At 31.8% G+C, this 14,975-nt stretch overlaps 1 protein-coding gene across 2 annotated transcripts in view; it reads left to right on the top strand.

The window, feature by feature from the left end:
* Positions 1 to 11,651, top strand: part of LOC105764424 (uncharacterized) — a 30,960-nt gene extending 19,309 nt beyond the window's left edge. The window contains exons 1-2 of one of the 2 annotated variants that reach the window (XM_012582977.2): positions 10,705 to 11,100; positions 11,201 to 11,651. In XM_012582977.2, the coding sequence (XP_012438431.1) occupies positions 10,783 to 11,100; positions 11,201 to 11,383 (501 nt within the window). In that variant the 5' untranslated portion in view covers positions 10,705 to 10,782 and the 3' untranslated portion in view covers positions 11,384 to 11,651. Of the gene's footprint in view, positions 1 to 10,704; positions 11,101 to 11,200 lie in introns of those variants that run through there. The other variant, XM_052625034.1, reaches the window with a different exon arrangement.
* Positions 11,652 to 14,975: the final 3,324 nt, after the last annotated feature.

Raw genomic sequence — 14,975 nt, 5'->3', positions numbered from 1 at the left:
GAGCACCCCACGGAGAATAACTTAGTCTGACGAATCCTTTATCCGTCAACTCTTGTAATTGCACTTTTAATTCTTTTAATTCAGTTGGTGCCATTCTGTAAGGAGCAATCGATATTGGAGCAGTACCTGGCATTACTTCAATACCAAACTCTACTTCTCTAATCGGAGGCAAACCTGGCAACTCTTCTGGGAACACATCTAGATATTCACATACCACTGGCACTGATTCGATCTTTATTTCAGACACTTTTGTATTCAACACATAAGCAAGATATGCTTCACAACCATTTTTCAAACATTTCTTAGCAGACATGGCAGAGATCACAATTGGCATCACATTTGACTTATCTGTTTCAACCCGAAGAACTGTACCACTACTACACTTTAACTCAAGAATTTTCTGACTACAGTCTATCTTGGCCTGATGTAATGTCAACCAATCCATTCCCAAAATAACATCAAGTTTATCAAATGGCAACAACATCAAGTTGGCAGGGAAACACTGACCTTGTATCATCAAAGGACAATTTTTGCATATTTTATCAACTATCACATGCTTGCCTAAAGGATTTGACACTTTAATCACATACTCAGTCAATTCAACACACAAATTCTTATCAGACACTAAATTCATACATACATACGAGTGAGTAGAACCAGGATCAATCAATGCAAGAACATTAGTGTCGTAAAGAGAAAATATACCAGTGATCACATCGGGGGAAGATGCTTCCTCTCTAGCTCGGATGGCATAAGCTCTTACTGGAGCTCCCACTTCAGATCTTACAGTCGTGTCTTTTGTTACACCTTTACCACTAGTTCCAGTCCCCACATTTCTCGGTGGTCTTCCTCTAGTAGTCACACTGTTCGATCTCATATTTTGAAACTTTTCTATCTTTTCTCTTTCTGGACAATCTTTCACAAAATGATCTTGAGATCCACATTTAAAACATGCTCGGCTGATTAAATAACATTCCCCTAAATGTCGTTTTCCACAATGTTGACATTCCAGTCTAGTAGGTTTAACACTACCTACACTTGCCATAGAAGTCGCCTGAGCTTTAGAACCTGAATATTGTCTTCCTTGATCTCTTTGCAAATTCACACTAGAAACATTCGATCGAGTATTCATTTCTCTAGACTTCTTCGTTTGAAATTGAAATGACTTGGCCATTGATCTTTTTCTTGCATCTCTTGCTTCACTTTCCACCTTTCTTTTCTCTTTGCTCAATTCTTCAAATTTTGATAGCTCTTTCAACTAGTACCACTAACTCTTTAATTTCAAGAATTCCCACTAGCAATCGGATATCCTCGTTTAATCCATCTTCAAACCTTTTGCACAATGTAGCTTCATTAGATACACACTCTTGGGCATACTTGCTTAATTTGATAAATTCTCGCTCATATTCGCCACCGTCATGCACCCTTGTTTCAATTCAAGAAACTCTTTTCTTTTGATCAATGAAACGCTGACTTACATACTTCTTTCGAATTCTTCTTGAAAGAAATCCCATGTAACTTTCTTTTTAGGCACCATCGACACTAAAGTTTTCCACCAATTATAAGTCGAATCCTCAAAGAATGAGATAGCACATTTGAGACTTTCTTCCGAGTACAAGATAATTCATCCAACACTCGATGGTATTATCAAGCCGTAACTCGCTCTTCAGGATCATCATTTACATTAGCTCGAACTCTTCGCTCCATACTTTCAATTTTGTCTCTGGAGGCTTTGACAATCTTAACACTTCAGTTTGTTGAGGAGCTATGGGAACAACTTGAGGAATAGGAGGGGGCGGAGGAGGTTGAGCATTTGGATTAGTTCTAACAAACTCTATGTTAGTTCTCCAATTGTTCATCATTTGGAGAAAAGCTTCTCGAGCCTCATCTCCTTGACCCTGAGTCTCGAATCGACTTTCAACAGGCACATTACTTTGAGCATCATCAGCTGTATCTCGATTAGAATCCATTACTATAAAAAAACATTTTAAGATGTCAGGAGTCGTCACACTATCATTATTCGATTATGGCATGTATAGATAGTCTATTACACTCGCTATGTTAGTTCGAGAATCGACTAAACCGTAGCTCTGATACCACTAAATGTAACACCCCTTACCCGAGACCGTCGCCGGAATCGAGTACGAGATGTTATCCAATTTAACTTACCAATTCAGAGCATAAAAAAATTGCTTTTAAAATTAAATTCACTGTTCACAACAAAAATGTCCACCTGCGCGACTGTCACTAATTTACTTATAACTCAAGTTACGAAACTCAAAATTTAAATCCGTAAATTTTCCCTGAAACTAGACTCATATTACTACTTACCATATAATTTTAAGAATTTTTGACTTAGCCAATTAGTACAGTTTATTCATTAAAGTATCCCCTGTTTCACAGCTCGACAGATCTGACCTCTTGGCACTAAAAATCAATTATCTCTTTGTACAGAATTGATATAAGGTTATTGTTTGTTTCTTTTGAAAATAGACTCACTAAGAAATCTACACATATAAATTATGACCCATAATTATTTCTGTACAATTTATAATGATTTTTCAAAGTCAGAACAGGGGACTTCAAAAACCATTCTGACCCTATCTCACTAAAATTCAAATATCTCAAAATAAAGAATTCCTTTGCCTACATCGTTTCTTTCATATAAAAATAGACTTGATAAGATTTAATTCCATATATAATTCACTCTCTAATTCCATTTCTAATATTTATGGTGATTTTTCACATTCACGTCACTGCTGCTGTCAAAGAAACTGATTCTTTGAATTAGTTACCATTTTAACATACATAAAACCAAAACATATTCTTTAATAGCTACTTCAATAGCTAATATTAGCCATATCATTTGAACATACTCAAAATGATCAAGACTCTATACAGACCTAAAGCTGAAAATGGATTTAGTTGGCTAAGGTTTGGGGCATGTTGGTATTGGATAAATTAAAGAAGGTAAAAATGGGTGAAAAGGATGGGTGGCGTGATTATGTATGGGGGCTGGAAATTTGGTAATGTATTAAAGTGGGATGGTTAGCTACTGGAAATGAAAATGGAATTTGAAAAAGAAATTGTAAATAGTTTAAGTTGGTGACTAACTAGAAATTAATAAATTGAAGAAAAAAGAACTAAAAACAACAAATAGCTACGTGAAGAAGAGATTGCATTCAAAGATGAAAGCTTGATTTATGACTTGATTCAAGACTTGTGATAAAATGAACAAAGTAGTCCACTATTTATACTAGTGGCTTTGCTAAATTAAGAGCTAACTAGCCATAGAAAATCAAGGAAAAATATTCCATGATATAAAAAAATCCCAACATAATCTCTCACTAAGTCAACAAAAAATTCAGCTAATTAATCTTGGAAAAATTTTGCTTTGGCCCGTCTTCTTTGCTCATTTCTTCAATCTAGCCCAATTGTTTCCTTTTTCTTCTATTTAGCCCCACATTGCACCCTTGCACAAAATTCAATATAAACATAGAAAAATTAGTGGTGCACTCTCATAAATTAACCAATTTAATTACATAAAATATGTAACTTTAGCATTTAATCAATACCCCCTTGATTACAATGCATTGTACTACCATGGCTACATAACCAGCATATCACTTCACCACTATTAAATTCCAATATCACCTTTTTAATGCAATCGAGACCGTCAAAAGCTCCGGCACCCATCGCCCTTTGCTGTCGAAGCTACCGAATAAAGAAAAAAAATTACTCCCTACTTCTTTTTTATTTTTAAGATCAATTTGGTTGCTTTCTTTATTGTCATATATATTTTCTCTTTGATGACTTTTCTAGGTGTAATTTAGTCATAAACGATGATTGCGTATCTCTCGGTCTTCGCCAGCCACTCCATCAAACCATCAAATATTAAATATATAAATAAAATCACTTTTAGGCTTTTAATATGCCATATATACCAAAATATTCAAATTTGATAATTTGTAATAACTTGATACATTAAATGTCTTTTTAATTTAAAATTTTGAAACTAGTACTTTTTAGTGGTACTTAAATAATATAATTAAATTTTGGGTTGATGACGAATAAAATGTTCACCCTTGTAAAAAAAAGGGTTTTTTTGGATGTTAAAAATTAATGTTTGGGATATTCAGTCAATCATACACTCAAAGGACTAAACTAGGAACGTCTAATAACGTTAGGAACCGAAGTAGACAAAAATTACTTTAAGAACTAAAGTGGGAAAAATTGTATATTTCAAAGACTAAAGTGTACATTAAACTTTTTTTTACCGGAGTCAACACTTTATTGAAAGTCAACCTAAAATTAAATTTAACTATTAGTGAGATACCAATTAAAATATTTAAATATTTTTGAAAAAATTAAAACTTTATTTCTAAAATTAAAAAGTACTAGAAATATATTATGAATTAGTATTTTGCACGCTGACAATGTAATTAATTCTTTTTATTCTATAAGCAAACATAAAGAAGTGTGGTCTCCTTTTTTTTAATATTTATTTTATGTATTTGACTGCTAATGAGTAGGGGTGTTCAAACGATCAGTTCGGTAATTAATCGAACCGAACTAGCATTAACTAAATTAATCGAACTGAACTAGCATTAACTGAATTAATCGAACTGTATAATCTTTTAACCATTAATCGAATCGAAATTTAAAAAAATAATAACTGAAATTTATATGTTTTTATCTTTTGGTTAAAACAAGTATAAAACATATAAAAATATATATTGATAATGTTCATTTGTCTTGAAAGTTAATTGAATTAACCGAATTAAAATGTGGGTTGATGGATGCGAAAAAAAAGTAAAACCAAAACTTTGTTTTCAAAAGTAGTGGGGCAAACAGTAAATCAAAAAAAAGGAAAAAGCATTTCAAGGGTTTTTTTTAGTTTCCACCAAGTAAAAAGATTCAAAACCACAATTAAATGATGAAACAAATTGAATCAATGTAAAATTAAAAGGTAAAACAAGAATAATCCAAAAGACAGATCTCAATAGTCGCCTTCCATGCTCCAAGGACTTGGTTTTTTTTCTTCCATATTAATACAACTCATAGGTTGACCCATTACCCATAATGAGTGCCCTTTCCTTACATGCATCATTCTAAACCTCACAAAAACTAACAAAAGCAGATAAAAGAAAACAACAAGAACCCAATTTCATAATTTCAAATAAAGAAAGAGAAATGGAAGACTGGAATTTTTGTCATAAAAAAAGAAGATAGCTTTAATCCTAAAGATTATTAGCTCTATTTCTAGTGAAAAAAAAATTTGACAAAAAAACACCTGAAATATTTAAGGTGAGTGCCAGATGGTGGTGAGTGACATCAAACTCGAAGGTGTGTCACTGCGTTGGGTTAAGGCATGAAAGATAATGACCGATGGCGGACAAACGTCGAACAATGATGGTGACCTGGTAGACGTTGGGCGGTGGTGACTGGCAGTAGGGATTTTGGGAGATTTCAGATTAGAAATTTTCAAATTTGGGAGATAAGATTAGGGATTTAAGGTTAGGGATTTCAATGTGTTATTTTTAGTTTTTAGGATTTTTAGATTTTCTTTATTAAATTATTAAATTCTTTTAGTTTTTAGGATTGGGTTGGGTTTATAAATGTATATTGGATTGGGTTTATATTGGGTAGAATTTAGGAATGCAAGGGGGTGGGTCGGTGGTTGGGGTCTGGGTGGGCACTGGGCTCATACATATAATATATAATATTAATTATTAAGTTTGGTTAATTACCCAATTTCGAACCTAACTAAATGATAACTAAAATTTCAAAAAATATTAACCGACCTCCTGCCGAACTAAGTTCGGTCACCAATCGATTAACCAAATTAGATGGGTTTGGTCGGTTAATTCGGTTTTAACTGAAGTTTGAACATTCCTACTAATGTGTCCCAACCACCCCATCATCAGATCCCTCTTTCTTAGGTGAAGTTACGGGCTAAGGAAAGTTGATTACAGCATGTGATGTTACATGAATGATCATTTTCTAACTAGCTTTGCAATAGCCATGCTCCTCACTAATGAATTCGTAGAACCCATATCGATCAAGTTGGAAAACTATGTTTCCATCTTTATGATTCTAAAGGGATATGGCTTCCTACAATCTTATTTCGATTATTCTTTCTTTTTTTTTTTTACATAAACTAGGGGTGCTATGCAAATTAATGTGCTTGTGTATGTCGATGATTTGATCATTTCTACTAATGATTCTGCTGCATTGAAGCTTTTTAAGACCTATCTCAATAATTATTTTCATATGAAGGATCTCGGAATACTAAAGTACTTTTTGGTTGTTGAGGTTGCTCGCAGTCCTCAAGGTCTGTTATTGTGTCAACGCAAATATGCACTTGATAATATTTTTGAGGAAAGATGATTGGAAGCCAAACCAACTGGCTTTCTGATTGAACAAAACCACAAACTTGCACATGTTACAAGAGAATTGATTGCAGATCCTAAATCCTACTAGCAATTGATGGGTCGCCTTATATATGTGGTTGTTATGCATCCAGATTTAGCATACTCTGTGCATGTTTTATCTCAATTTATACAGCATCCTAAGTAGGAGCATTAGGTCAGGGTACCTTCCTTCATTCAGATAGCAAGTTATCTTTATAAGGCTGGTGTGACTCAGATTGGGTTGTGTGTCCCATCACTTGACGGTCTTTAACTAGCTTACTCATGTTTCTTAGGTAGTCGCCTATCTCCTGGAAAACTAAGAAGCAGCACACTGTCTCTTGATCATCAACTAAAGCACAGTATTGTTCTATGACCTTTGTTACTTGTGAATTGAAATGGTTAAAGGCTCTGCTGCTCAGTCTCAGGGTGCATTACCCTAAAGCTATTCCATTGTTTTGTGATAGTCAAACTGTTCTGCATATTGCTCGTAATCTTGTTAATCACGAACTTATGAAGCATATTGAGGCAAATTGTCAATTTATTCGGGATACAATTCAAGAGGGTCTTATTTCTCCTTCCTATGCCTCTACTAAAGATCAGCTAACAGATATATTTATAAAGATTTTGGGAAAGAAACAATTTGATTGTCTTTTTTTTAGCAAATTGGGCATTTACAATTTACATGCTCCAACTTGAGGGGGTATTACAGAAAGATTTGCATGCAAGATTATGAGATAATCTATTTTAGAAAGTAGATAATATATTATAGGAAGTTGAAGGAGAACAGGAATAGTTTTCCTATTTCGAACCTTCGTGAGACATGACATGTATATATATTATTTTATGTTGATGCCTCATGAATTGAGAAGGCCACCAGAAAAACCTTCAAAGGCAAGGAAGAAAGAAGCTGATGAAACTAGCAAGAGTGGTCAAAGGTGAGCAGAATAAGGTATACAATAAACTGCAAAAAATGTTGGAAACCAGGCCATAATTCAAAGACTTGCAACGAGTTAGTTGGAGGTAAAAATAAGGTAATGTGCATAACTTCTTATAATGATCACGTGTATGTCTTCTCAGTTATTAACATTATATTCTTTTTCCTTCTGTATAGGTTACAAGGTTCACACCATCATCCCATCAACCTGAAACTCCAACCCAAGAACCTTAAGCTTCAACCCAGTAAGGCCAACCTCAGCCTTCAAGCCAATAAGCCTCCAACCATCAAGCCCAACTTTTAGCTAGCAAGCTTCCACCCAACAACCTTAACCTTTTAACCTGGAAATATTAAATTCTACTTAACATCCAAGGCCTAAAATACCATATAAGAGGATGACACCTTTTGGTCAACTATTCACAGTCAAATGATGCTTAAGTCAAGACTTCATTACCCCCACTCCTCCAAGACAACAGTCACAAGCTTCAAAAAGACCAATGATGGCAATGTGAAGTTTCAAAACTTTTTATTGAGTCTTTTTTTAGTGATAATGTTTTTTTTTCTACTTCCTACTATTTCGTTCTGAATTGAATTTGTAATGTCGAAACCATTTTTATTTTGGAAAAAAAAAACAAAAATTAGTTGTCGACTTAAAAAAACAAAAATTGGGAGTCGCCACCAATATTTTATTGAGGTGTGATTGGATCACCTAAAAAATAGTTTTGGTCTACGAGTTGTAGAAAAATGGATCCGGGAGTTGGTTACGTACGAGGAAGGATTAGCACCCTCGTAATGCCCAAAATTGGTACCTAGTTAATTAATTAGTGTCTTAATGTCGAAAATTTAAAAATATGATCCTTAATAAAAACTTAAAAAACGTTACTTATTAAGACTCTTATCATTTCGGAGAAAGAAAATGTCACACCCAATGTGTTAGGGCACGGCATTCTAATTCCTCAAAAATGAATTAGGCCAAAATACTCGTGTAATAAAATTTAAAAGAATATTCATTTGTTTAAGATTTATAAAGAAATCGCGGCCCAATACGTTAAGGCATAATTTCTCAGAATCCTAAACTTGGAATATTTCCTTTATTTTTTTAAAAAAAAATTTTTGTCTCGAGAAATCAATACGTCACATCCAATACGTTAGGATACAACATATTAAATTCCCGACAACAAGCTTTTCATTTTATTTTTTGATTAATGAGCAATTCTCGATTGTTAGATTTAACGAAGAAAATTAGAACCCAATACGTTAGGGCTCAATTTCCTTGAAAATCCTAAATACGAGTATTATCTCAATTTTGAAAATTTTAAAATCGAGTAAAAAATGATGTAATGCTACATTAAGTGTAAAATACAATAATAAATACAACAATGGCATAGAAATAAATGAAATTAATGTACATAAAAAACAACAACATGTAAAGTATCAAATGAACAAAATATAAATGAAAACATAAATCAATAAGCAAATGAAGGAAATAAACAAAAAATATAAAGAGAAAAAAAGGTACAAAATATATACATGAAACTATAAAGAATAAAAGACATACACATGGGTTTACATATAAAATTTTGGACTATAGAATTTATAACAAAATATATATAATGCATTTATGAAAATAAAAAATATAAATATACATATATATATTATAACATGTGTTGAAAATATAAGTTTGTATTTAAGCAAATAAAAACATAGACATGTGCGTGTATATATATATATTCATTAGAAAAATATATAAATACATAAATGTACATATATACAAAAGTAAAAAAAATTGAAACTAAATATAAAAGTATATATATGTATATAAAAGTTAGGAAGTAAAATAAAAATAAAAATATATGTTTAAAATATATATAAGCAGACGATACTATATATAAAACAATATATATATTACATAAAAACGATGCATGCGCATGAATATAAAAATAATAATAATAATAATGATACAAGATTAATGATGCCACATAATAGTATTAATAATATTAAAATAATTAATTTAATAATAAAAAACTAAAATAACAAATAGATGATTAAATAGCATCAATAATCAAAGACCAATGAATTTAAAACAAAGAGTATAAAATAAAAAAATATAAGGCCAAATAAAATGTAAACAAATTTGAAAATAATGAATTTGAAAATGAATAATAAGGAAAAGAGATTTGAAATCAACAATATACAAATCAATAAATAAATTATACACAAATCAACAAAATACTTCACAATACAAATAATAGAACTCTTCAAGAAAAACCCAAGTGCCACACAAAATAGCAAAATAAATCACAAGAAGCTTATCAAAGACACTCCAAAAGCACTATCCAAGTGATGCCACAAGCAGCCTATTTATAGGCTAATGCCAACCCAACAGAGTTTTGATAAGTTTTACACACTCATTTAAAAGTTAAAGTTATCTCATTAATTATATTGAGTCTTCATAAATAAAGTTTCGAGCAACTTCAAGGATCTCTCAAGGGATAATGATAAGTATAAGTAAAAGCATATTCAATACTTTAAACTTTTCCCTTCTCTTTCAAATTAGTCGAATGGATGAGGATGATTAATCTAGATTGTAGTAAACCACAAGCCACTAAAACACCAAAAACTTTGGCTACTCCAAACAGCGACAAGAAAGCCAAATTTTCCAACAATACTCTAGGAATCATTATTTGTTTAATTTGTAACAGTGAACAAATACGAAGGTTTGTCATATGTTATATGCAATTAACTATCAATTTCTTAAATATTATAATCATTTACAATTTGTAAAAAAAATATGTGGTAATGATATGACATCAACATGCCCATTTAACAATTATTGTACTGTCATCTATGATTTCCATCCAACTCTTAAAAGACTACAATGGTCACATTGTTATCAATCAATAATGCCCATGACTTAATTGTAAATATCGAAACCTCAACTTAAACAAAGATATGAAACTATTTTTATAATTTACCCTTAAAATTTGATTTTGTATATTTATTATTACAATAAGGAGAAGTTGAGGATTTTTAAAAAGTTTACTTTTTTTCTTTAAGGATACTATTATTAGTATGTAGATTTATAAACACAAAAATTAATTATTTTGTTATATTTAAAAATATTAGCCCTCAACTCTTGACTGATTACGCTACCGAGACCAAGAAATAAAAAACTAAAAAAGATAGTTTCAAACCCACCATTGTTGGGTGTTTGGTGTTTGGTTTTTTTTATTCCTTCCGTCAAAGTTGGCTGCTTTTTGGCGCAATTAAAAAAAAAATGTTTGGCTGCGTTTCTTAATATTTGAGTCGTAATCGATGACCGCATATAATTCAGTCTTCATTCATCACTCCTTTAAATGATCAAATATTTGTAGGATCAAAATCACTTGTAAGCTTTACAGGAAAAAGGGGGAAAAAAGTGAGGATCAAGCATAGATGGAAAACATGGGAGTTTTAGGCAAGGTGGTGGATTACCTTCTATTGTTATCATTCTTCAGCATCACATTAACAGCTCAGTTGGACATCCCCGAGTCCATCCTCCCCCACGCCTACAATCCCTTCTATCAAGTTTATACCACGTTAACCCAAGATTATTTGGTGCTTGAGCAGCCTGCTTTTTTCAAGGCACTTATGACGTTGGAACTTGTTTACCAACTCCCTCTCGCTTTGCTTAACATCTATGGGTTGTTATACTCTAAGCCCTGGTTCAACACCACCTGCCTCCTCTTTGGTGCCTCTATCGTTGCCTCTACGGTAACTAAAATAATTTTCTTTCTTTCTTTAGTATGCAAATTAATTTTATAAACATGATCCCTTCCGTTATACTTATATTTGAATTCCGTTCTGAATTCAGACAGCTATGGTGGGAGACATTCTCAATTCCCAGAAGGCATCAGCCAATTTGATGGCCATGTATTATCCACCGTTTCTTCCATTAGGGGTTCTGGCCATAGTGCGAGGGGTGGTTGGACAATCGAGCAAGGCTGCTCCATCCATTGGCAATGGACCTTCGTCGGCTGTGAAAAAGAGGGCTTAAAGTTGATCCCCGATAAGTTTCAAACGTCTTCTTTAAGAGACCATGCTAATACAATAATAAGGGAGGGATTCTAATCTGTTTGATCCGCAGCTAAATAAGGATAAAAAAAAAAAAAACGAAGTAGGCAAATTACAAATATATTAGCAATCTAATAGAATTTGTAATACTTGCTTAGGCTGCATTTTCAGCTTGTTTTGTTTACAGTGTGTAGCGCAGTTTTTAATGGCCTACTTGTCTTTGATTAATGCAAATTTTATTTAAATTTGTATGATTTGGTTCAAAATTATGATTATAAGCCAACTGTGGTCAAGAATGGCAGGCAATGCCAAAATAATTAAATTTATATTTAATCCACCGTCAAAAGAAAACACAAACGCTTCAACGCCTTCACACTTCCGCTACCATAGCTCAACCACGATTTCAAATGCCACAATTTTTTATTGGTTTTTAAAAACTGATGTGTCTTTGCTTCAAAATTTAAGTCTACTTTTATATTCATGTTTAAATTCTTTAATATTTTAATAAAAATATACAAAAACATTATTAATAGTTTAACATATGAAATATAACATTAATTATTTGATTATTTAATTAATATTTAAATATTATCAAAATATAACCCTTATAAATTTAAATATATAATTTTACATATTTGAAATAAATTTTGATAGGAAAATAATTATTTGCTTAATATAAATATTTTATAAAATTATAAATAAATTGTTTTTGCTTTTAAGTTATAAAGCTATTTTATTTGCATTACTCTTATCTCTCCAACAACACTTTTGAAACAAAGCCATAATCAAACGTCACTTCAGCTTAATTAGTCAATTTAAGGTTTACCATGTGAAAATTATGTGAGTTGGTTAAATAATTAATTTGAGGTGAGTTAATTTCTTTAATTTAATATTTATAATAATTTATTTTGATTAAACTATTATTATAATTATTTATTTGTAAATTCAGAAAATGTTAGAGCTTAATTTAAGCCACAATTAAGCTAAATAAATAATAAACTAGCATTTATCACACCCTGTTGAAAAACAAATTTTAAAGGAAAAAAAACTTAATGAGTTTGTTCTCACATAATTTGATATTTTAAATTAGGTTCCCCATAAGCAATTTACGTGTTTTCTCTATGTTTTTCGTTGATTTTAAGTTTTTTTGTAACAACCTGTTTTCAGTTAAATCGAAACAGTGGTTTTAGGATCACAAATCCGAATTCAAAAAGAAAATTATTTTAATATTATTTCATGGTCTGAATTATAATAGGAAAATCGTATGAAAATTTTGTTAAGAAAATTTTACCGATTACATGTCTAATTGATAAAATGACCAAATTGCATGAAATGCAAAAGTTGCATTCTAGTAGCTATAAGTATCAAATAGCTATGGAATTCAAAGTTTCAGGTCCTTATATGGAAAATAGACCATTAAGAGAAGTTAGTAGATAAAGATGCTGATTCATCCATGAAAATTTAATTAAAGAAAAGGATGAAATTGGAAATAAAAGATATTAAAAGATGATAAATGATTAAATAAAGAAAATATCATAATTTATCATCATCTTTTCCAAATTTTTTTATGAAAACCCTAGCTAAGAGAAAAGAGCTCAAGCAAGCTTTCTTGGCTTAATTAGGTATGAATTCTTGTCCCATTTTTAGTAATTTTTATGTTTTCGAGATTGTAATAGCATAATTAAGCTATTTTGAGGATTAATTTGCAAAGCTATCAAAGTTCTAGGATTTTTCCATGGGTGAATATAGTTGAATTATGAAGTTTTATTGTGGAAAATGAAAGGTTGTTGATAGATAAACAACTTTTGTTAAAAGAATTTTGATGAAAATGTAATTTAGGGACTAATTTGTAAAAATTCATATAAATTTTTATTTTGTGAAATACATGGGCTGCTATTGATACATGTAAAATTTGGCTTGGCTTGGAATAAGGATTAAATTGCATGAATTTTATTTTTCAAGCCTAAGGACTAAATCATCATTAATTAAAAGTATAGTGGTAAAATGGTAATTTTTCTAAGATGTGACTTGAATTGAATTTAATGTAAATTGTATTAAATTGATGTCAAATTTACTTGTATAGATCCAAATAGATAAAAAACGGAGTTAGTTCGAGGAAAAGAAAAAGTATCGGATTAGTAGTTTACAAGTCACGAACAATTGTTGAGGTAAGTTCGTGTAACTTAATTGTGTATATTTATATGCTTATATTGAGTGTTGAATATGTAAATTGTGTAAATGTCATATATGTTTATGTAATTGATCTCATAATTTAAAATCTCTAATAAATAAATAAATCTCGTTTGGATAATGAGATTCGATAGATATAAGGTTCTATTTCCCGAAATGGTAGTGTTCCTGCATATGTTGCAGACATACCGTAGCTCAAAAGAGCGTCCCGTTACAAGCCCTCTCAAGCTTCCCGTTATAGTGTTCTTACGAGCTTCCCGTTAAATGCTCTTCGGAGCATCTTGATCGGTTATGACCCTACATGTGTTGTGGGCACACCGCAGCTCTTATGAACGTCCCGTTATATGGCTCTTCGTGAGCTTCCCGATTAAAGGCTCTTTGTGAGCTTCCCGTTAGTGCTCGCTTGAATTTTCCGTTATATGGCTATCCGGTGCTTCCCGTTAATTGCTCTTCGGTGCTACTCATTAATTGCTCTTTGGAGCTATTCGTTATAGGCTTTTTGTGAGCTTCCCTTTATATTGCTTGGATAAGCTTCCCATTACAAGGCTCGATGAGCTTCCCATTATAGTGCTTGAGAGAGAGCTTTCTATTTAAATGCTCATAAAAGCACTCCCAGATATGAATTGATGGATTTATAGCATTGTACACTTCAGGCATACTACCCAAGTATCCATTGAGATTTCAAATGATTCAACGGGTGAAATTCTGACATGAGAACATGTGAAATCAAAATGAAACTATTATCTGTATATGCATGAAATACTTGGAAACTCGATACCTGATGAGCTAATCTTTGTTCTTGTTATTCACATGAAATACATGACTAACATGTTTGTTGAGGTTACATGTGTTAGGCTAATTGTCAAATTGCTTTGGATGTATTATGCATGTTTATTGTATGAGTAAATTAATGGTAAGATAATTTCCCATTATATGAACTTACTAACCATTAAGTGCTTACTCAGTTGTATTTCCTCTGTTTTATAGTACTCGGAAGCTCATTGGTTTGGAAGCTTGGCGGAGATCACTCACACTATCCAGCGGCCCATTTGATTCTAAAGTGAAATTTGAGCATTGAGGGCTCTCATAAGGGACTTTATGAATAATATCCGACATGAATGTTAAATAATAATGTGAAATGTCTGTATTTAATCTGTTTATTTTGGTAATACTCTATAACCCTGTTCCGGAGACGGATACGGGTTAGGGGTGTTACATTTTTAGTATTAATGATCATTTTTATTTAATTTTAATCCTTTTGAGACCCAAATTGGTAAAATAGTGCCATTGAAAGTCTAATGGTTTGTTTGAGTTTCTATAGAGAAACGACAACGACCAAATATTGAGAGAACTGCATCTGACATAGGTGTCGCGACACTAATGCC

This window comes from Gossypium raimondii, chromosome 12, assembly GCF_025698545.1.
Source record: "Gossypium raimondii isolate GPD5lz chromosome 12, ASM2569854v1, whole genome shotgun sequence".
Taxonomy (NCBI): Eukaryota; Viridiplantae; Streptophyta; class Magnoliopsida; order Malvales; family Malvaceae; genus Gossypium; species Gossypium raimondii.
The sequence above is the reverse complement of the archived record's forward strand: the minus strand, read 5'-3'. Positions and strand labels throughout refer to the sequence as shown.